Source organism: Astatotilapia calliptera, chromosome 9 (genome assembly GCF_964374335.1).
Source record: "Astatotilapia calliptera chromosome 9, fAstCal68.1, whole genome shotgun sequence".
Lineage (NCBI taxonomy): Eukaryota > Metazoa > Chordata > Actinopteri > Cichliformes > Cichlidae > Astatotilapia > Astatotilapia calliptera.
In genome coordinates, this window is record NC_137430.1 from 33264272 (window position 1) to 33288296 (window position 24025).

Consider the following 24025-nt stretch of genomic DNA (forward strand, 5'->3'; position numbering starts at 1 on the left):
AGCTGACTAAACGTGAAACAGAAAACTGATTAAACAGAAGTATGAGACAGTCGAGAATTTACACCAGTGTCCTGTTATATTTTAGATAGCAAGGAGCAGACGGCTGAGTTTATTAAACTCCACCGAGACAGCGGTGACGCTAATCAGAAGGCTAGACCGTCCAATTTCACGGCCGTTTACTTCTGGCCTACCCGATCTTCTGAGGACCCGGCCCACGTAGACCGCGAAGGCTGGGTCCTCAGGAGGATGCAGCCCATGAATTTGGACACGACCTCTTTCTCATTTATTTTGGTCATGCTTATACACTAATCTTTTCTGGCAAGAATTTTGTGTTTTTGTTGTTTCCTTTATCTTTTCTGAGTTCTCTCTTTGTTACGAGAAAATATTGTTTGGTTTCTTTAAGTACCCCATGCACAGGGCGAACGAATTTTATTTGATTAACTTATTGATATTATTGGCTAAATTTCATATACATAAGTCAAAATTTTCTAACGCAAAACCATCCTTTCGGTGCTTTTTAAATGAAACCAAACAATATGTTAAAACCATACAACATTCTCAAAAGAATGTGTCTATTTTGCTTTCTTATACGAATCCCCTGACATTGTGTTTGCTATTTTGTATCTGTATATCTGTATTTTGTGCTTTGTCAATAAAAAAAAAGAAAAGCGTGCAGTCTCTTAATTGGGACACAGCCTACGTCTAATGGGAGGGGGCGTGGTCCTCTTCCCGTGACACCACGCTGCAAAGGTCCGCAATAGACGTGTGCTCAAACACGTGACCGCACAGCTACAAACCACAGCAGAGCAGGAAGAAGGGGGCGGAGCAAAGTGTGTGTGCAGGAGAGAAGCAGAGAGAGAAGCAGAGAGAGCTGCTTATACGTGAAACGGGAGTAAAGCGTTGAACTTAGAGGAGAGAAACGAACTAAAGTATCGATCATAAACCACTACCAAAGTCCTGATCGATATCTGCATCGATCTGCCCACCCTTGTCTCCTGGATCGTAGCTGAGATCAGCGTGAACCACGTGGGTCTCTGCTCCCTGATCTGTTTCCTGTGTTTGGAAAGAGTTGCAGCTTCATCGCGGAGTTTCTCTCGGTTTGTGGGCTCATCTAAAGGTAAGCACCGAGCTAACTTTACTGTGAGTTCAGTTCATGTTGAGTTTAGCTCCTGAATGAGGTCTTCTGCTGCTCTCCTCGGTGTCTGTTCACAGTTTATTGTGAACACGTTGAGAGAAGAGTGAGAGAGTGTTTGGAGAAAAACACCAACTAATCATTAGCTCAGCATGCTGGGAGAAGTTGGAGCAGAAAAGTATTTTCATTGTCCCTGCAGCTGTTTTTCTGCCTGCACCAAACCTCTACAGCCTCGTTTCTATTTGTATGGACTCAAATGTCGTCATAAATATTTTGTACTTGTAAATCAAATGCGTATTTGTGTATTGAGTTTTGCAACTTTGCAAATAAGCATTAACACTATATGTATTTAAGATAAGATAAGATAAGATAACCTTTATTAGTCCCACACGTGGGAAATTTGTTTTGTCACAGCAGGAAGTGGACAGTGCAAAAGTTATGACGCAAAAATTAGAATACAATAAGAATAAATACAGTACACAGCTGTACAGAATAGAATAAAATAATATACTATATACAGTAGAATAAAATAGAATAAAAATATACAATAAGATAAAAATAGAATACGAATGCTATATACAACTGAGTAAAAATACAACGATGCCAGAAAAGATTATTGCACTTAGTGTTATTGCACATGTATGGATGTGTGTGCTTGATCAGTTAAAGTCTTTATTATGGAGTCTGACAGCAGTGGGGAGGAAAGACCTGCGAAATCTCTCCGTCCCACACCGTGGGTGCCGCAGTCTCCCACTGAAGGAGCTGCTCAGTGCTGTCACAGTCTGCTGCATGGGGTGGGAGACGTTGTCCAACAGGGATGACAGCTTAGCCGCCGTTCTCCTGTCACTCACCACCTCCACTGGGTCCAGAGGGCATCCTAGGACAGAGCTGGCCCTTCGGATCACCCTGTTCAGTCTCTTCCTGTCCCCAGCAGAGATGCTGCCGCCCCAGCAGACCACACCATAAAAGATAGCAGAAGCCACCACAGAGTCATAGAAGGTCTTCAGGAGTGGGCCCTCCACCCCAAACGACCTGAGTCTCCGCAGCAGGTACAGCCTGCTCTGCCCTTTCCTGTAGAGGGCGTCTGAGTTATGAGTCCAGTCCAGTCTGTTGTTCAGATGAACACCAAGGTACCTGTAGCTGTCCACAGCCTCAATGTCCATACCCTGGATGTTCAGTGGTTGCAGTGGAGAATGCTTGTGCCTGCGGAAGTCTACCACCAGCTCCTTGGTTTTACTGGCGTTGATCTGGAGGTAGTTCAGCTGGCACCAGTCCACAAAGTCTTGAGTCAGTCCTCTGTACTCCTTGTCGTCCCCATCAGTGATGAGGCCGACTATTGCAGAGTCATCAGAGAACTTCTGCAGGAAGCACTGGGTGGAATTGTGGGAGAAGTCTGCAGTGTAGATGGTGAAGAGGAACGGAGCCAGAACCGTTCCCTGTGGGGCCCCCGTACTGCAGACGACCCTGTCCGACACACAGCCCTGAGTCCTCACATACTGTGGTCGGTCGGTGAGGTAGTCCAGGATCCAGGTAGTGAGGTGATGGTCCACTCCAGAGTTCTCCAGCTTGTCCTTCAGAACCGAGGGAAGAATAGTGTTGAAGGCACTGGAGAAATCAAAGAACATGATTCTCACAGTGCTTCCAGCGGTCTCCAGGTGAGCGAGGGAACGATGTAGGAGGTGAATGACGGCATCATCCGCTCCAATGCCAGGCTGGTAGGCAAACTGTTAAACTGTTAAATCCTAACAGTATCTGTAACCAGATATTAACAGAAAAATTTGTAACACTTGTAAATATCTTTTACACACAGACAAATTCTCATCTGTAGATGCACAAAAATAAAATGTTCACATATTTTGGTTTACAAAGTTACAAATACGCATTTGATTAACAAGTACAAAATATTAATGACTGTTGGGTCTGTGTTCCCACAGGCCCCGCTAGTTTAGAGACTTGTTCTTCATGAAGAGCGAAATCAAGACAGAACATCTGTCCCCCCCCTTGGTTACAAACACAAGGGTGTGTGTGTGTGTGTGTGTGTGTGTGTGTGTGTGTGTGTGTGTGTGTGTGTGTCCTCACCAAAAGGATCATAAAAGCAGGAAGCAACATCGGACAGAATCTTCACAAGGGATTTGCTCATGATAAAACACTACAGCCTCTTCCCAGAACCTCGAGAGGCTGGGGAGGGGGACAAAGGAATGTCTTGATCCTATAGTTTGAATCAAGACTTTATAAATTTAAGAACCACAATGACAACATTCAACAATTTGACTTAACAATGACCACAATTTGAGCCTCAATATTTCAAGTGATAACAGGAAAGTGTGTGTTCTTGATTTTACTACCTGGTGGGATCCACTTTAAAGTTGTCCATAAAATTTAAATGATTAATTTTACAAAAATGAAAGCAATATATCACTGACATATGAATATGAACTTCTTCACAAATAAAATTTTTTAGAGAAAAAATTACCAATAATCATCCCACAGATGTAATATTATCTACAGCTACTCTTAGTACCATTGATGTTAAGTTAGACTCTCAAGCTGGCTGTAGTTAAACCTTTACTCAAAAAGCCATCTGTAGACCCAGCAGTCTTAGCTAATTATAGGCCAATCTCCAACCTTCCTTTCATATCAAAAATCCTTGAAAGAGTAGTTGTCAAACAGCTAACAGATCATCTGCAGATGAATGGTTTATTTGAAGAGTTTCAGTCAGGTTTCAGAGCTCATCACAGCACAGAAACAGCTTTAGTGAAGGTTACAAATGATCTTCTTATGGCCTCTGACAGTGGACTCATCTCTGTGCTTGTCCTGCTAGACCTCAGTGCAGCGTTCGATACTGTCGACCATAATATCCTATTAGAGCGATTAGAACATGCTGTAGGTATTACAGGTACTGCGCTGCAGTGGTTTGTATCATATCTATCTAATAGACTCCAGTTTGTGCATGTAAATGGAGAGTCCTCTTCACACACTGAGGTTAATTATGGAGTTCCACAGGGTTCAGTGCTAGGACCAATTCTGTTTACATTATACATGCTTCCCTTAGGCAGTATCATTAGAAGACATAGCATACATTTTCACTGCTATGCTGATGACACCCAGCTCTATCTGTCCATGAAGCCAGATGACACACACCAATTAGTTAAACTGCAGGAATGTCTTAAAGACATAAAGACCTGGATGGCCGCTAACTTTCTGCTTCTTAATTCAGATAAAACTGAGGTTATTGTACTCGGCCCTGAAAATCTTAGAAATATCGTATCTAACCAGATTCTTACTCTGGATGGCATTACCTTGGCCTCCAGTAACACTGTGACTGCTCCTCACATACAAGGTCTTAAATAATCAGGCCCCATCTTATCTTAACCCTTTAGAGCCGATCAGAGCGGACACGCTCTGTTTTGCGTAACTATTTTTAAATCCCAGTAGCACTGCAACCACGTAAGCTAGCGCAAAAATTTTTTTTGCATATGAAACCGGAGGAGTTGTACTTGCATCTCATGCCATCAGCTTGTCCTAGGTCACGGTTTCCTTCCACATAAAGCTTTACAAAAACTGCATAAAAAGCGCTTGCAGGAACAAAAACATGATATTCCAGAAACACGCTTTGCCAATCCGATCAGCTGTTCATAACACTTCCTACGTTGGAATAGACGTCAGCGCGAACTTTTGCATTTCCGCCATTACCTGCCCGAAACCGGAAGTGACGTCATTTTCGCGGAAATGTAGTCTTTTTTTATGATCCGGGCCTCAGGGCATATACTGGTCTTTTTAAAAGTTATCTTTGACTTTATGCCTTTCTGTGTCGTTTCTGGGATGCTGAGGACTCATATTGCACTGTTGGAAATAGTTTATTTTGATGCATATGCTGCTTTTTTGCAAATTTGCAGTATAATATTTATTTTCGTTTTTCCTACAGTATATGAAAATTGGTGTATTTCAAAAATAAAATTATGAAGACACTCAAAATTAATTTCCTGTGGTGGGAAACTACTTTGTGCAACTTTTTTGTATTTACAGTTTTGAGGGATAAGCCTCTTAAATTTCTCTAACTACAAATATATGTTAAAAAAGAAAAAAACGCTTTTCAATTTTTTTGTAGTTTATTGTACTTTTTTGCAATTTATGTAATTACTATGCACTTAATGAATACATATTATTAAAATCTGGGCTATAATGGTTGTATTGATGTATAGCAACTTGAAATGCTCCCAAAAATGGCTCCACAGCATGTAAAAATATAATATAAGCTCTGGCGGACTTGGTTCTATGGTAGGTCTTAAAGGGTTCATGACCTTGTAGTACCATATCACCCTATTAGAGCACGTCGCTCTCGCTCTGCAGGCCTACTTGTTGTTCCTAGAGTATTTAAAAGTAGAATGGGAGGGAGAGCCTTCAGTTTTCAGGCCCCTCTTCTGTGGAACCAGCTTCCAGTTTGGATTCAGGAGACAGACACTATCTCTACTTTCAAGATTAGGCTTAAAACTTTCCTTTTTGCTAAAGCATATAGTTAGGGCTGGACCAGGTGACCCTGAATCCTCCCTTAGTTATGCTGCAATAGATGTAGGCTGCCGGGGGATTCCCATGATGCATTGAGTTTTTCCTTTCCAGTCACCTTTCTCACTCACTATTTATTAACAGACCTCTCTGCATTGAATCATATCTGTTATTAACCTCTGTCTCATTTCCACAGCATGTCTTTATCCTGTCTTCCTTCTCTCACCCCAACCGGTCGCAGCAGATGGCCCCGCCCCTCCCTGAGCCTGGTTCTGCCAGAAGTTTCTTCCTGTTAAAAGGGAGTTTTTCCTTCCCACTGTCGCCAAAGTGCTGCTCATAGGGGGTCATATGATTGTTGGGTTTTTCTCTGTATCTATGAAGCGCCTTGAGGCGACTTTTGTTGTGATTTGGCGCTATATAAATAAAATTGAATTGAATTGACATACAAATGAGGACAAAAGCTCAGCTTCCTGTTGTGCTTCTAAATACTGTAGGAACCGCAAGTAAGCCTGCAGTGTGAGAGCAAAGTGCTCTAATGGGATAGTGTGATGCTATGAGATCTCTAAGCTATGATGGGGCCTGATCAGTCAAGACTCCGTCCTCTGTTCTTGTTTCACTGTGATGTTACAAAGATCTGTTTTGTGTCCCAGCCGATCAGCAGGAGGAGAAGAGTCTGACGGAGCACCAGACGAACATTTTCAACCATTCGGACTCAGCTCAGCCGCTACAGTGGACAAAAATGTCATCAACACAAAAGGTGAAGAACCTATCACTTTTATTGAAACTGTGCACTTCATCAGCGGATGCTTGTTTGTCAAGATTGAAAAGGATTCAAGAAGAAGTTTGTCATTTCGTATGGTATTACCCAGGCTGAAATGAAAGTGTTTCTCACCAGCATCTACAGTGCAATAATCAATACAACTAAAAAGAAAAATGGTTTGACAAACAGTAAAAAGGCAGTAATAAATCACAATAAAAAGGGGTAAATAACATAAAATCTTAATTCATAAACAAACTCCAGTCCAAATAGTCACACTCATACAGGTAGCTTCAGCCCTTTCACAGAAGGGGCTAATTAAATTAAGTAGTGTGTGTATCTGGGGAGTATATTGTATGCTGTGTGTGTGTGTGTGTGTGTGTGTGGATAGGAGGCATCAGAGTATAGCTGTGCTAATAGCTGAATGGATGGTTATTGGGTGCAGTCCTGCTTTTCTGAGTCTCCCGAGGGAGTGCAGACACTTTTGTGCTTTTTTTGATAACTGCTGTTGTATTAATGAAGAAGGACGGTTCATCAGCAAGGTGCACACCCAGGAACTTAACACTGCTGACCCTCTCCACAGCAGCACCCTCTATGGTGAAGTCTGTGTGGTGATCTCTGCCAGACTTCCTGAAATCGATCACCATCTCTTTTGTTTTGTCCACATTGTTGGTGAGATTACGGGATCTACACCACACTTCAAGCTGCTCCACATCTATTCTATAAGTGGTCGTTGTCAGTGATGAGACCAACCACAGTTGTTGTCTGCAAATTTCAACAATATGATTAGCACAGAGTCTGGCTTACAGTAATGTGTGAGCAGACTGAACAGCAACGGGCTCAGGACACCCCCCAGAGGAAAGTCTGTGCTCAACAAGATGGTCTTTGATGTGTGGCTGCCCACCTTGACTGTCTGTTGCAGCTTTTCAAGAAGCTGAAAACCCACTTGCAGGTTGCAAGGTCCACGCCTGATAGCATCAGCTTTTCCAACTGCTGCAGAATGATCGTGTTAAAAGCTGAGCTGAAGTCGATGAAAAGGACTCTGGCAGAGGGGTGTTCTTCCTCTCCAGGTGTGACAGCATAACATGGAGTGTGGCAGAGAGAGGTCACCTTCTGTAGATCGGTTGGTCCTGTATGCAAACTGAAGGGGATCCAGGTCTATTTGGAGACTGTTCATGATGTGCTTCAAGACCAGCCGCTCGAGGCATTTACTCACAATTGGTGTCCCTTGTCATTGGGGGAGGGGGCTTGTAGTACGTAATGTGTTGGAAGCCCTGCCACAGCATCGTTCCTCACACTGTGTTGAGAAGCGCTCCACAGTCTGATATTGTTGTCAAGGGAGCAGACATTGGCCGGCAACTGTGTCCGTACGTCTGGCTTGTATTGGTTAGCAGCTAGCCTCGCATTAGCTCCTCTATGCTTACCCTGCTTCTGTATCCTATCACACCGCTTTCTGTGTTTCCTCCTGGGTGTTGCTCAGAAAGAAAAGAAAGAAAAAGAAAAGAAAAACAAACAAAACACCTGGATCACCTGTATGGAGAAAAAAAAATTGTGCAGCACGCAAGATAGACAGCGCACAATGTGCATTGAGGCAGCAGGAAAGAAAGGTGTAGTCCGTGTCTGTGAACACCGGTGTGTACACCTGTGTGCATAGCTGTGTGGATCAGCATGCTTGTATTCCAAAGGTTTCTCCATGTAACGATCTGCTAGGAAGTGTGGGGAGCCATAGCGCCGTCCCCCAGGGTATGAAGCAGGTATGGAGGAGGTCCAGGCCCCAGATATCCAGAGGCCCCAGAGTACAAGGACCCAAGGAGGCCCACCAAGAGGGGGGGAACCGTGCCACCCTCCTGGGAAGAGCTGAGTAGAGCCCCAAACGAGAGGTCACCCAGCAGCTACGGAGCAGAGGCCAGAGGGGGTTGCAGTGGCGTGCCCGCGGGCTCTGTCGGCAGCCAGCTGTGCCAGAGAGGACCGAGCTTCAGGCCCAGAGGGCAGAGGCCTGAGGGCATCCCATCCCCCGGAAGGGGCCCAGCCGGGCCACAGGCGCCAGGCCCCGCCAATCGGCCAACAGCAGTGAGCCGGTACATACATGAGCGCCCAGCCCCAGACGACAAGGACCACCAACACACCAACGTCTGAGGGCATCAGCCACCGGCAGGGAGTGTGGTGAGGGGAGATAGGCCTCCGTACTTAGGAGGGCCTGAGATGTACCCAGAGAGGTTGAGTCTAAGACCCAACCTGACATATAGACACAGACGAACAGGCGCACGCGGATACAAACGTGCATTCCCACCCCATGTGCACAACCAAATACTCGGCACTCACCCAACGTGTAGACAGACACAAATAGACACTGCACAGACAGTCGCACTCCCCAAACATACTCTATATCCCAGGTCCAGGTACCCCCACCCCCAGAGGGGCAAGCCGCACCTAAACCCAGGAGATGTAACCCTTCTCTCTGGGGTGGAGGCAAGCGTACCACCTCCTTATCTGCAGTAGTAGGGAGGCCCCGCATCCCAGACCCCAATCTGACGGCCAGCACCTCCTCCCAGCGCCCCAGCCCTGACGTCTAACAGAACCGGGGTGAGTGAAGACCCAACACCTCCCTAAGCCCACTCATATGTAGTGTTGCTGTGTGCTGTTCTAAAGTGCATTTAAAACACAGGAGAGCATGGTACTTGCTTCCTCTCAGAGAGCAGCACGGCTCTTCCCGAAAACCCTTAGTGTCTATATGCATTTAAAATTGAGGGTAGGGCAACAGCACCAGAGGTGGGTTGGAATACACAGACCATCCTTTGGATGCTATAAAACGTGCCCACCCCCAAGGCCCTATATGTATGTGTTATGTGAGAGTGTGAGTAATGTGGATGTCTAGGTTGCAGAATAAAATTGAGGCACAGGCAGCCAGAAGGGGACAGAGGGGGAGTGCCTCCCCTGCACCTTGGTGACATACCTGCACTCCAAGCCCTGTGCGTGTGGGTGTGGTAGAGCGGGAATAGGGAGGCAGCTTAGGATGGGGAGGGAAGAAAGGGAGGGGCATGCGGCCCCTCCCTGGGGCCAGCTCCCCCGCTGACCCCAGTAGGCACCCCCACACTCTGGAACCCACCAGGGCAAGGGGGCCCAGGCCCATCCGGACCGGGGCCCGCAGCAGCAGCACCGCCCAGCCCCACAGAGTCCGGGGCAGCCCACCCGACTCCATCCCAGAGAAAACTGCACCCACCCCATCATCCAGTCATCTCCCAAACTACACAAGACAATAGACACCCAGGTTGAGTTCATTCTCCACCTCTCTTATATCGCTCCCCCCACGTGCAGAGTGAGCTCCTGTAGAGAGGAGACCACCTGCAAAGATATAACAGCCTCCCCACCAGTTAGAGAGCCCCCTAGTTGGGCCGATGCACCAGAGGTCCCCTGCACTGGGGCTGAGCCCCCCTGCACCCACCCGCCCACAGCTCTGGCGACACAACAGCCAGGACCCAAGCCCCCAAGGCCCAGCAAGCACCCCAGACCGGGGGACGGAGCACCCCCAAGCCTCCACGCCCGTCCCGGACCCAGGCTACCAGACCAGTAACCAACGTCCGCCAGCACAGACCCTCCCCCATCTCTGCTGTACGCAGCCACAAGGGAAACACCATCTAAGAGCCCCCAGAGCCCCTAACCAGGTCATGGCCACATCCCCCGGGTTAGGCCCTCAAGGGAAAACGTCCCTAGGGACTCCCCAGACGCCCCAGGGCCATCCCTACCCCCGTATCCACCACAATAGCGAAGGCAGGACCAAACCATGACCCCCCCACCCCCACTAGGTGATGAAGCCGATCAAAGGAGCCCAAAGGGATTGATCAAATGTGAGGCTGTTTCAAGACTAATGTGATCTATTAGATGGTTTTTATATTGGTTAGAATTAAGATTATTTTTATTTTTCCAGTTAATGAGGACCATTTTCTTGGCTATGCATAGGGCCGTAAAAACAACGTGGGCTGTGTTTATTTCTGCAGTGACCTCATCCAAGTTGCCCAGCAAGCATACTAAAGGGGAGGCTGGAATGTTACATTTCAGACACTTTGATAAGTCTTCACATATCTCACGCCAAAACTTCTGAACTGGTGGACAGAACCAAAGAGCGTGGATGTAATTGTCCGGTGTATTTGCTGTGCAGTGTGAGCAGTTGTTGGAAGGCGTATAGCCCATCTTGAACATCCTATGACCAGTATAGCACACTCTGTGTAATATTTTGTGTTGTGTTAATTGGAAACTGGGATTTCTGATCCATTGAAAGGTTTTTAAGCATATCTGAGACCAAAGGTTTGGGTCTAAGCTGATCGATAAATCTGCTTCCCATTTTGCAGTAGGAAGGGATATTGATTCATCTACTTTAGAAAGTGTTTGTAAGTAAAGTTTTGTAATATGTCCGGATTGTTCCAGATAGGTGTACGTTTGCATGGGATTAATGAAGACTCTGTCATTTTTAGAAACTCCCACCATGCTGTCAGAGAAGAGCTGATGCTGACGCTTTTAAAGCATTCATGTTGTTTGATGTTTGAGCTGATAAATGGTAGGTCTGAAATTTCTAGGTTATTACATAGGGCCTGTTCTACATCTATCCAAGGTTCATCTAAGAGGGTGTGTTTAAACCATCTAGAGTTGAACTGAAGCCTGTTGGCTAAAAAATAGTGATTAAAGTTAGGCAGATCTAATCCTCCTTTATCCTTGGTCTTTTGCAGTGTTTTTAAGCTGATACGTGGGGGTTTATCTTTCCAAAGGAATTTAGAAATATACGAGTCTAGAGATCTGAACCAATCTTGTGATGGCTTATTTGGGATCATTGAAAATAAATAGTTTATTTTTGGCAAGACCATCATTGTTATAGCGGCGACCCTTCCCATGAGTGATATGGGTAAAGATTTCCATCTAGCCAGATCAACTTCTACTGTCTTTAACCCTTTAAAGCCGGTCGGAGTGGACACGCTCCATTTTGCGTAACTATTTTTAAATCCCGGTAGCTCTGCAACCAAGTAAGCTAACGCAATAATTTTTTTTGCATATGAAACCGGAGGAATTGTACTTACATCTTATGCCATCAGCTTGTCCTAGGTCACAGTTTCCTTCCACATATAGCTTTGCAAAAACTGCATAAAAAGCGCTTGCAGCACCAAAAACAAAATATTTCAGAAACACGCTTTGCCGATCCGATCAGCTGTTCATAACACTTCCTACGTCCATCAGCGTGAACTATCCCATGTCCGCCATGACCTGCCCGAAACCGGAAGTGACGTCATTTTGCGGAAATGTAGTTTTTTGCCATCAGGGCCTCATGAGCCTATACTGGTGTTTTTAAAAGTTATATTTGACTTTATGACTTTCTGTGTCATTTCTGGGATGCTTAGGACTCATATTGCACTGCTGGAAATAGTTTATTTTGATGCATATGCTGTTTTCTTTGCAAATTTGCATTATAATATTTATTTTCGTTTTTCCTACAGTATATGAAAATTGGTGTATTTCAAAAATAAAACTAAGAAGACACTCAAAATTAATTTCCTGTGGTGAGAAACTAGTTTGTGCAACTTTTTTGCATTTACAGTTTTGAGGGATATGCCTCTTAAATTTCTCTAACTAGAAATATATGTTAAAAAAACGATTTTCAATTTTTTTTGTAGTTTATTGTACTTTTTTGCAATTTATGTAATTACTATGCACTTAATGCATACATATTATTAAAATTTGGGCTATAATGGTTGTATTGATGTATAGCAACTTGAAATACTCCCAAAAATGGCACTACAGCATGTAAAACTATAATATAAGCTCTGGCGGACTTGGTTCTATGGTAGGTCTTAAAGGGTTAAAAGTGGGATGTGGTTTAATTTAGTTAATTCTGAAAGTTTAGGAGAGACATTAATACCTAAATATTTTATATTTCCAGATTGCAGTGGGGAAGGAGAAGAATTATGGAAGGAGCAATTAATCGGAAGGACTGTTGATTTTGACCAGTTAATTGAATAATCGGTTCACGGTTCCTTATTTGTCACATGCATAGTTATACAAGTATAACACACAGTGAAATGTAGCCTGACACGCTCCTCGACATGTGCAAAAAAATTGGGGGGGGGGGTGTAGAGGAAAAACATTATATATGTATATGTAGTATATACACTGGGTGAATGTGCAGCAGTAGCTGCAAGCAGGTGAATTCTGTACATTAATATGAATAGACATCTGACTATTTTACAGGATAGACAATATAAACATATTTAAAATTAAAGGAATTGAAATGTACATTGTGCCTTGGTTTAGTGTCTGGAAGAGAGTCCTGTCTCAGTCAATTATAGATGATGTGAGAGGGCGGGTGTGTGTGTTTAGGGCACGGATGGCTTGGGGATAGAAGCTCCTCATCAGTCTCTCTGTCCTTGCCCGGAAGATGCGGAACCTTCTACCAGATTGCAGAAGTTGGAACAGTTTGTTGCCAGGATGGGACGGGTCCTTCAGTATCTGCGCTGCTCTAGTCCGGCATCTCCTGGTGTAGGTGTCCTGAAGCGGGGGGAGAGCAATCCTGCAGCAGCGTTCTGCTGTACGGATCACTCTCTGGAGAGCTTTTTGGTCCTTCACACAGCTGTTCCCAAACCACGATGTCATGTTCTGTGTGAGGATGCTCTCCACAGCGCCTGTATAGAAAATCCTGAGGATCTTTGGAGAGACCCTGAACTTCCTCAGTTGTCGTAGGTGATACAGGCGCTGCCTAGCCTTTTTGGTCTGGACCTGAATGTGGGCAGCCCATGTCAGGTCTGAGGAGATGTGGACACCAAGATACTTGAAGGACTGCACCCTCTCCACTGGAGCTCCATTGATGATAATGGGCTTGTAGTCTCTGTGCTGACCCCTTCTGAAGTCCACCACCAGCTCCTTCGTCTTGCTGACGTTCAGCTGGAGGTGGTTGTCCTGGCACCACGATGCAAGATTCTTCACTTCATCCATGTAGGCCGTCTCATCGTTGTTGGAGATGGCACCCAACACCACTGTGTCGTCAGCAAACTTCACAATGGTGTTGGAGCCATGGGTGGCCACACAGTCTGAAGTGTAGAGGGAGTAGAGCAGTGGCGAGAGGACACATCCCTGAGGTGCTCCTGTGTTGATGGTGATGCGGTTGGAGAAGCACCTGCCCACCCTGAGTTCTGCCAGTGAGGAAGTCCAACACCCATGCACACAGACGGCTGTTAAGTCCCAGATCCCTCAGCTTTGTGAACAGTCTGCAGGGCACTATTGTGTTAAACGCTGAACTGTAATCAACAAACAGCATTCGCACATAGTTACCCTGTTTCTTGTCCACATGGCTGAGAGTGGTGTGTAGGATGTGGGCGATGACGGAGACACTTGAGAAAGAGTTTATCAATGCAATTACCCCAGAGAGATTGGTTTGTGAGTTTTGGAGAAAAAGTAACACATCATCTGCATAAAGGCTGATTTTATGTTCTACATTCTTACATTTTATGCCCTTAATTGTTGTAGCCTTTCTAATTCCTGCTGCTAGTGGCTCAATAAAAATTGCAAACAGTGAAGGGGAGAGTGGGCATCCCTGTCTGGTGCCCCTCAGGAGACAGAAGCTGGAGGATGTTTGTTTGGTCATTTGTTCTGACACAAGCTGTTGGGGAATTATATAATATTTTTAACCAGTTTTATAGCTTGAGGGAAATACAGGGTCTTTGCCTGGTTTTAGTAAGAGACTGATATTTGCAGAGTTCATATTTGGTGGTAGTCTACCATTTTCTTTGATTTCCTGCAACATCCTGTGAAAAACTGGTGCCAGAATCGCCCAGAATTCTTTGTAAAAATCTATTGGAAAGCCGTCTGGACCTGGAGCCTTATTATTGGGCATACTTATCAGAGCTTCCTGGAGTTCACCTGGCATCAGTGACGAATCCAGTGCCATTGCTTGGGTGTCTAATAATTTTGAAAGAGTTATGTTGTCGAGAAATTGATCGATTTCATTTTTAGATTGGTTTATTTGTGGTGTATATAAAGTTTCATAGAAATCCCTAAAAAATATGTTTATTTTTTTAAGATCATATATTGTATTCTCAGATAAATCTTTAACAGCACATATAGTTGTTTTTTCTTTATTGATTTTTAACTGGTTAGCAAGAAATTGTCCGGATTTGTTATCGTGTTCATAATTTTGCAGGCAAAGTCTTTGTACTAAGATTTTCGTCTTTTTATTAATAATTTCTTTTAATTCTAGTTTTGTTTTGCGTATTTTGTTTAATATTTCTTGATCTTGGTGTGACACATAGGCTTTTTCTAAGAATTTGATGTTTTTTGATGTTTTTTTTTCTAGTTCCTGAATATTTTTGTTTTCTTCTTTCTTCTTACAGTGGGGCAAAAAAGTATTTAGTCAGCCACCGATTGTGCAAGTTCCCCCCACTTAAAATGATGACAGAGGTCAGTAATTTGCACCAGAGGTACACTTCAACTGTGATAGACAGAATGTGAAAAAAAAATCCATGAATCCACATGATAGGATTTGTAAAGAATTTATTCGTAAATTAGGGTGGAAAATAAGTATTTGGTCACCTCAAACATGGAAAATCTCTGGCTCTCACAGACCTGTAACGTCTTCTGTAAGAAGCTTTTCTGTCCCCCACTCGTTACCTGTATGAATGACACCTGTTTGAACTCATCATCTGTATAAAAGACACCTGTCCACAGCCTCAAACAGTCAGACTCCAAACTCCGCCATGACCAAGACCAAAGAGCTTTCGAAGGACACCAGGAAAAGTATTGTAGACCTGCACCAGACTGGGAAGAGTGAATCTACAATAGGCAAGCAGCTTGGTGTGAAAAAATCAACTGTGGGAGCAATCATCAGAAAATGGAAGACATACAAGACCACTGATAATCTCCCTCGATCTGGGGCTCCACGCAAGATCTCATCCCGTGGGGTCAAAATGATCATGAGAACGGTGAGCAAAGATCCCAGAACCACACGGGGGGACCTGGTGAATGACCTGCAGAGAGCTGGGACCAAAGTAACAAAGGTCACCATCAGTAACACACTACAACGGCAGGGAATCAAATCCCGCAGTGCCAGACGTGTTCCGCTGCTTAAGCCAGTGCATGTCCAGGCCCGTCTGAAGTTTGCCAGAGAGCACATGGATGATACAGCAGAGGATTGGGAGAATGTCATGTGGTCAGATGAAACCAAAGTAGAACTTTTTGGTATAAACTCAACTCGTCGTGTTTGGAGGAAGAAGAATACTGAGTTGCATCCCAAGAACACCATACCTACTGTGAAGCATGGGGGTGGAAACATCATGCTATGGGGCTGTTTTTCTGCCAAGGGGACAGGACGACTGATCCGTGTTAAGGACAGAATGAATGGGGCCATGTACCGTGAGATTTTGAGCCAAAACCTCCTTCCATCAGTGAGAACTTTGAAGATGAAACGAGGCTGGGTCTTCCAACATGACAATGATCCAAAACACACCGCCCGGGCAACAAAGGAGTGGCTCCGTAAGAAGCATTTGAAAGTCCTGGAGTGGCCTAGCCAGTCTCCAGACCTCAACCCCATAGAAAATCTGTGGCGGGAGTTGAAAGTCCGTGTTGCTCGGCAACAGCCCCAAAACACCACTGCTCTCGAGAAGATCTGCATGGAGGAATGGGCCAAAATACCAGCTACTGTGTGTGCAAACCTGGTAAAGACCTATAGTAAACGTTTGACCTCTGTTATTGCCAACAAAGGTTATGTTACAAAGTATTGGGTTGTATTTTTGTTATTGACCAAATACTTATTTTCCACCCTGATTTACGAATAAATTCTTTACAAATCCTACCATGTGGATTCATGGATTTTTTTTTTCACATTCTGTCTCTCACAGTTGAAGTGTACCTCTGGTGCAAATTACTGACCTCTGTCATCATTTTAGGTGGGGGAACTTGCACAATCGGTGGCTGACTAAATACTTTTTTGCCCCACTGTATGTGATGAGAAAGAAATTATTTTACCTCTCATCATGGCTTTCCCTGCTTCCCAGAAGACAGATGCTGATGTTCCAGGAATGTCATTAAAGCCTAAATATAGAGTCCATTTTTTTTTAAAAGTATTTCATAAACTCTTCGTCTTTGAGCAGTGATATATAAAATTTCCAGTTTTTACTTGGTGTAGTATTATTCTTCTGTATTAGTGTTAAAGATACAGGAGCATGATCGCTGACAGCTATAGGATGAATCTCAGTGTCTGAAATGTTACTCAGCAATGAGCTTGTGAAGAGAAAATTATTTAGAAGATAAAGAAACTCACAACTCAGATATCTATTTTTTACATGCGCATGGGCAGTCAATGATCCGATCTGCTTTGCACTGATGTGCACAACAGATGAGACACAGAAAAAGCGCCCAGGGCATCCTGAACGACCTTTATTTATACTTAAAGCAAGTCTCCACAGCAGTAGGAGTGTCATGTATGGAACTCCTTAAAAGGAGAAAGAGAGGGGGAGTGCCAGTCTGTCCGTTTAAAACCGGATGTCACCACATTCCTTTTACACATATGGCTTCAATTTCTCTCTCCCTGTGTTGGCTCCAATTCACAACCTCTTCTTCCTTTAAATGAAGCTACAACTTAAGCATAATCACAAAATTAAAAATCTTTCATCAGAGCTGCTGAACAGAAAATAATCCAGACGAGGTTTTTTTTTTTTTTTTTTTTTGTACTCGTTTTTATTCATTTTCAAATTAAACCGTAAGTCTTTTTTGTAGATGGAATCTTATTTAATGCAACCACAAACCCAAACTCAAAGTGGTCTGGTGATGCCAACCTGTATGGATTGTTGCTAAAACAGTATTCAGTCAGAAGGAAAACAAACGTCTTCTTTCAGCCAGTCAGAGCTGTGCTCGCTGTCCAAGCCTTTTTGTTTCAATCACAAAAACTGGACCAATCCTGGGACAAAAATCAAACACTGCAAAAGCCAAAAAAGAAAAGGTTAAAAACTGTATTTGGTGACTAATCATGTTTGATTCACCCCCCAGGTTTGGGAGCGGTTCTGTGGGCCGTAATGTGAATATTTAAGAAATTGGACAATGTTTCTGTTCAGGCATGATGCAAGGTAGTGCTCCTCCAGTCTGCTTTGTAGGCCATTTTGGAAGCAGCAGTCAGGTGAACAGCAGATGTAATTCCATTTTTCGATCTCCAGGCCATCTTTGAAGAAAAGCATGAATGGTGTGATGCCGAAAAGCATGAATGATGTGATGCCGACTCCATGGTTAAGTCGGTGGCGCCGCACCGACTTAACCTTTTTAACCTTAAAAAAGATGGCGCCGGTGCATGTGGCTTGCTGTCTATCACTGCCAGTGTTGGTTGTTTGTTTTGATTTTATTGACTATTGTAATAAATGCCAACTCTCTCTTGGTGTATGATCGCCTAACCGTACTGGATCTCCGACCTTCTGCCAAAGGCTGGGCAAAGTGGAACCAAGCTGGACATAAAACTTTGCCCCCGCTAATATCGGAGATCCCGGCTCACCTGTGCCGTGTTCCAGATCCACCACTCCGGCAAAAGTGCTGACGCCGGGGTCGAAGGGCTGGCTTCCTGGTGAAGCTGAAAGCTTCTTTAAGGTATTCTCTTAAGCCCTTATCCAGAAAACAAGGAGCGGTGCCAAACTCTCGGCAATCGTTGGAACCTGTCTGTACCTGGCTGGTAACTGTCATCTGCCTGGATGGGATGTTCCAGTCCCGCCGGCGTGGTGTGAATCTGCGGAACCTGTGGCCTCTGTGTCGGGCTTCTAGGACGGCTAGTGACGGGGATCCGCCGCTTACCGCCAGAATTGGCCTGGTAAATGCTAGGTCCCTAGCGAACAAAACGTTTATCCTGAAGGATTTCTTCACATCCCGAGGACTGGATTTTCTCTGTGTGTGCAAGACGTGGATGAGCGCTGGGGAGTGCAGCCTCTTCTCAGATCTTCTACCTGGCGATTGCTGTTATTCTAATTCCCCACGTATGTTGGGCCGAGGAGGAGAAATAGCTACGATCTTTAAAAGTCATTTTAAATGTAAGAAGCTATCAACCCCGTCGTTCACCAGCTTTGAACTGTCTGTTTGAGTTGGGCTGCTCTCACACAGTGTTGTGTGCGGTGGTTAAAATACAATAAGGACTTTGTGAGTGACTTTGCTGACTTCTTGGCTGAATTCCTGCCAAAATATGATCGTGTTCATATTGTTGGGGATTTTAATATTCACGACTGTTGTCCTGATATGCCCATGGCGAAGGGCTTTTTAAACCTTATCGATTCGTTTAATCTGGTGCAATGTGTGACAGGTCCCACACGTGAACGTGGACACACACTTGATCTTGTTTTATATCATGGCTTTTCTGTTTTTAACATAGATTTGTGATGCTGTGTTTTATGACCACAGTCCTGTGATGTTTGAAGTTCCTCTTGCCTGTGCCTCAGTTAAACCTCACGCTGCTGTTCAGCACTGTCGTGTTTTAACTCCTCCACTGCTGAACACTTTTCATCAAGTCTCTCCTTGTGCTCGTGACCTCTCAGTCTCTGTTTCCTGCTCTGCTGTCTTTGACAGGTTTGAGCATGTGACTCTTTCCGTTTTAAAGGAGACTGTTGGTCGTTTTAAGTCTGTAGGGTCTCCAAATGATGCCGTCCCTCCTCAACTTTTAAAAGAGGTGTTACCTACAGTTGGTCCTTTGGTTCTTGAGCTGGTAAACCATAGTCTGACTGTCGTCAGGTGTCGTCCCTAAAGATTTTAAACATGCAGTAGTCAAACCCCTGATTAAAAAACCTGCTCTGGATCCTACAGTTCTTGCAAATTACAGGCCTATCTCCAAACTACCTTTTCTTTCCAAAATTCTTGAAAAGGTAGTTTACAGCCAAATAATGGCCTTCCTGGAAAAGCAAAATGTGTTAGAGGTTTTCCAATCTGGTTTTAAAGCCTTTCATAGCACTGAATCAGCCCTTTTAAAAGTTTTTAATGACATATTTTTAGCGACTGATGCTGGGGACTGTGTTGTTCTTGTGCTTTTAGATTTGACAGCTGCGTTTGATACCGTGGATTATGCCCTTTTATTCTCTCGTTTGGAGCACTGGGTGGGCATTAGGGGCACAGCACTGGAGTGGTTCAGGTCCTACTTGGCGGGGCGAACTTTTTTTGTGTCAGCCTCGGTGACTATGTGTCGTCCTCCACTCCCCTCTTGTGTGGTGTCCCACAGGGCTCAGTTCTAGGCCCCCTCCTCTTCTCTTTATATCTGCTTCCTCTTGGTTCTGTACTGAGAAAGCACGGCATTCCTTTCCACTTTTATGCTGATGACTGTCAGATCTATGTCCCTCTAAAGAAAAAAGGCAGATACCTCACACAGCCATTACTTCAGTGTCTCGATGACATTAAGGCTTGGATGTCTGTTAACTTTTTAAAATTCAATGATAAAAAGACCGAGGTGATGGTTTTTGGCAGCCCCACTGAGACCCCCAATGTGTATGTAAATTCCCTGGCAGAGTATGTTAAGCCAACTGTCACAAACCTGGGGGTCAAAGTGGACTGTGAACTGAAGCTTGATAGTCAAATTAAGGCAGTGGTAAAATCTAGCTTCTTTCACCTCAGGCAGCTGGCAAAAATAAAGCCAATTCTTTCACGGCAGCACTTTGAGACAGTGATCCACACTTTTGTTAGCACTCGGCTGGATTACTGTAATGCACTTTATATTGGGGTGAGCGCATCATATATTAGTCATCTACAGAGGGTGCAAAATGCCGCAGCTCGTCTTTTAACTGGCACTCGAAAGTTTGAGCACATTTCCCCTGTTTTAGCTTCACGTCACTGGCTGCCCATTTCTTTTAGGATTCATTTTAAAATTCTTTTATTTACTTTTAAAACTCTCCATGGCCTAGCTCCATCTTATCTCTCTGAGCTGCTACAGCCTTATACACCCACCCGCTCTCTCAGGTCAGCTGATCAGCTGCTCCTGAAGATACCCAGGACTGGGCGTAAACTTAGAGGAGATCGTGCTTTTGCTGTAGCAGCTCCAAAACTGTGGAACGAGCTTCCTTTAGAGATTAGACAGGCCACTTCTTTATCTGTTTTTAAGTCACTCTTGAAAACCCACCTCTTTACCCTGGCCTTTGACACCACGTGAGATGTTGGTTTTTATTTTTATTTTAGTTGTTTTTAGGTGATTCGATGCTGTTTTATCTTGTTTTTGTTTTAATATAGGGCTGTTTTAATTTTATGTTTTATTTATTTATTTCGCTGCTTTCTGTTATTCTATTGTTTTAACTTATTTTCTGTACAGCACTTTGTTCCTGTGCTGGGTATTTTAAAGTGCTTTATAAATAAAATTGGATTGGATTGGATGGGGCCAGGTAAGCGACCAGAGACAGCTCCATAAGGAGTGGGTTAGCTAAGCCAGTTTTGTCGGTGCTGTCCAACGTCATGTACTGTTCATAGCTGGGTACAGTGATGCAGGTAGACAGAGGTTTGCCACATGATGCACTTAGCTCTCAGACAACGTTTGGGAACATAGGAAGGCAGTTTTTAGATATTGCGGGGTCCAGTTGGAGGAAAAAGCCTGTGAACCGCGACAGCTTCTGAGCTGGCAGAGGAGAGGGCTAGTCCACCTGCAGCTTCTTAGCTACACAGTGAATCAGGGGCTGACTGCCGAAGCAGTGGCGGCACATTGGGGCTGTGCACACGTCATCACAGATAATCTGCCTTAAAGGCGTGAATAAAGGTTTCCTCAGCCAGGACACATGAGGGCATGATATCCCATACCACGTGTGTTGTACCGAGTGTATTGACTGAAAAGGAACTACTTCAGCCTTTGGTTTAAAACTACTGTTAATAGAGGAAATTTGAAGGTTGAGTTTGTTCCACGACTGCATTTCACTCACTGCCTCTGTTTGTATCTCTGTCACTGCAGGACCAACATGGAGCAAGAAGTCAGTGCTCTCAGGAGGCCGACAAACCTCACAGAAGAAAGGAAGAGAAAACATACAGTTGTGATGAGTGTGGGAAGGATTTTACCCAGTCTGGAAATTTAAAAAAACACCAACTCATCCACAGTGGAGTTAAAGCATACAGCTGTGACTTGTGTGGAAAGTCTTTTACCCATGCTAGAAGCTTTAAAAGACACCAACTCATCCACAGTGGAGTTAAAGCATACAGCTGTGACTTGTGTGGAAAGTCTTTTACCCATGCTGGAAGCTTTAAAAGACACCAAATCATGCGCAGTGAAGTTAAACCATACAACTGTGATTTGTGTGGAAAGTCTTTTAACCGTCCTGGAAACTTAAAAACTCACCAACTCATACACAGTGGAGTTAAAGCGTACAGCTGTGACTTGTGTGGAAAGTCTTTTACCCAGTCTGGAAATTTAAAAAAACACCAACTCATGCACAGTGGAGTTAAAACGCACAGCTGTGAGTTGTGTGGAAAGTCTTTTACCCAGGCTGGAAACTTAAAAAGACACCAACTCGTCCACAGTGGAGTTAAAGCGTACAGCTGTGAGTTGTGTGGAAAGTCTTTTAACCGTCCTGGAAACTTAAAAACTCACCAACTCGTCCACAGTGGAGTTAAAGCGTACAGCTGTGAGTTGTGTGGAAAGTCTTTTAACCAGTCTGGAAGTTTAAAAACGCACCAACTCGTCCACAGTGGAGTTAAAGCGTACAGCTGTGACTTGTGTGGAAAGTCTTTTACCCACCCTGCAAGCTTAAAAACACACCAACTCGTCCACAGTGGAGTTAAAGCGTACAGCTGTGACATTTGTGGAAAAACTTTCCGCTGGCTAGTCAGCCGAGACATTCACCTACGCATTCACACCAAAAATGATGTTTACTGCTGTGATCAGTGTGGTAAAGCTTTTGTGACATACAAAAACTTACAGCAGCACACGTTTACCCACACTGACGAGAGACCTTATAAATGTGACCTGTGTGAGAAGACTTTTAAATCTCCACATTACCTCAAATCACACCAAAAGATTCACAGCAGAAAGAAACTCTAAAAGTGCAGTTACTGTGAGGTATGTATTTTTCTTTTAACAGTTTTACAATTTTATATGAATGAAGTTTAATTTCAAAGCTTAAAAGTTTTAAAAGCTCCTCCCCTTTCTCTCTATCTAACATTCACACTTCAATGGATGCATCGGAGAGCAGGTTGGAGTCAGTATCTTGTGGGATGCAGAGTAGAGCATCCAGGGGTTTAATCACCAGTCTTCCCATTAAGTAGATTACCTACAAATGAAGACTTAATGTTGCCCAGTAAGCTGAGTGTTATAATGTAAACAGTAAGATATAATTGGACACTGGCACAGATACTCCTTATTTCAGGCGGTGTTAAAAATAAAAATGTTGAAAGAATTCCCTGACTTCCACTGTCTTTGTGTCTTTGTTTAGAAGCAGAGTGACACAGACTGATCCAGTTCTCAACCCTGTCGTCACTGTGGTAGTGGGAAAGAGTTTCTCTGTGACTTTTGTGAAAAAACTTTCAATCATCAAGAGAACCTAAACAACATCAACTCAGACACACTGGAGACAAAACGAACTACTGCAAAGAATATGGGAGAGGCTTCCCTAAACCAAGTGAATTAAACCAAAATTAACTCTGTCACATGGGGTCAAAAACCATCTCTCATTCACCACTGCGGATCATCTTAAAGTGCATGGAAGAGTCCACACAGGAGAGAAACCATACAAATGCAGAAACTGGGAGAAAAGTGTCTCGCTGTCAGGAAGTCGTAACAAACATGAACGTACATACATGGTAGGGGAAACTACAGCTGTGACCAGTGTGACAAATCAAAACATTTCACACCCATTGATTTTGAAAACCTTCAATATGAACTAAAGCCATCAACAGGATGTGAAACGACCACTGATGTGACTTTATATCCAAGAAAAAGATAAAAACTCAAGCTGATCTGGGTCTGGGTTGTACTTTGGTGTATTACCACCTTAAACAGTTTGATCTTTTTGTGGTTTCATTGACTCAGTTATGTCAGATTTCCTCTCTGTCCTGGGGCCTGTTCTTCGTACCTCGCTAAGTAGGTTAGCCGGATTAGATTGTTGACGATTTCGCGTGATCCTGGATCAGTCGGTTCCCCGAAGCTCATCCGGGACTTGCTGTCATAGCAACAGAGCCGTAAGCGTAAACCTGCTCGGGAGCAGGTTTACTTTATGTAAACAGGATTAGATCGCGGCCACGCAGGTATGTCCGCTTCATTTATACGAAAGCAACAGCGATATTTTTCCACTGTTTCACCATAAATAAATATTATCAATGTAACTAAAGATAATGCAGCACTTGATCCTTTTATTGATTTCACACAGATACATACAGGTCATTTCCTAAAAAAGGGAAATGTACTATTAACATTCTATTACATGTATGTGATTATTACAGATGTAATTCATATTTCAGAGTAGTAATTGTAAATTACTTCGTGTAATCAAGATGAGAGACCACGGCTATAAAAGCGAAGGTGGATTTGGGAAGCCTGTCGCAGCCATGTCCTGTCCGTATACGCGACCAACCCATTGCGGAAGGTGCAAGATTGATAAGGAGAGTCCTCAGAATTCAGCGTATATTGCGGGACAGACAGGATCCTTTAGCTCAGCGCGACAGTGTGCTCATAGAGAGATATC

General features: G+C 44.0%; 1 protein-coding gene across 2 annotated transcripts; it reads left to right on the forward strand.

Annotated features, from left to right (window-relative positions):
- The first annotated feature begins 799 nt into the window (after window positions 1–799).
- Window positions 800–23671, forward strand: LOC113029622 (uncharacterized). Of its 2 annotated transcripts, none has more exons than XM_080306820.1 (4): window positions 800–1117; window positions 6286–6392; window positions 21304–22404; window positions 22781–23671. In XM_080306820.1, exons 2-3 carry the CDS (start codon window positions 6375–6377, stop codon window positions 22384–22386), a joined length of 1101 nt encoding a protein of 366 aa, XP_080162946.1. In that variant the 5' UTR covers window positions 800–1117; window positions 6286–6374; the 3' UTR covers window positions 22387–22404; window positions 22781–23671. The 2 variants fall into 2 exon arrangements, with proteins under 2 accessions (XP_080162946.1, XP_080162945.1); XM_080306819.1 differs by having other exon boundaries at window positions 801–1117; window positions 22778–23671.
- The last annotated feature ends 354 nt before the right edge of the window (window positions 23672–24025 follow it).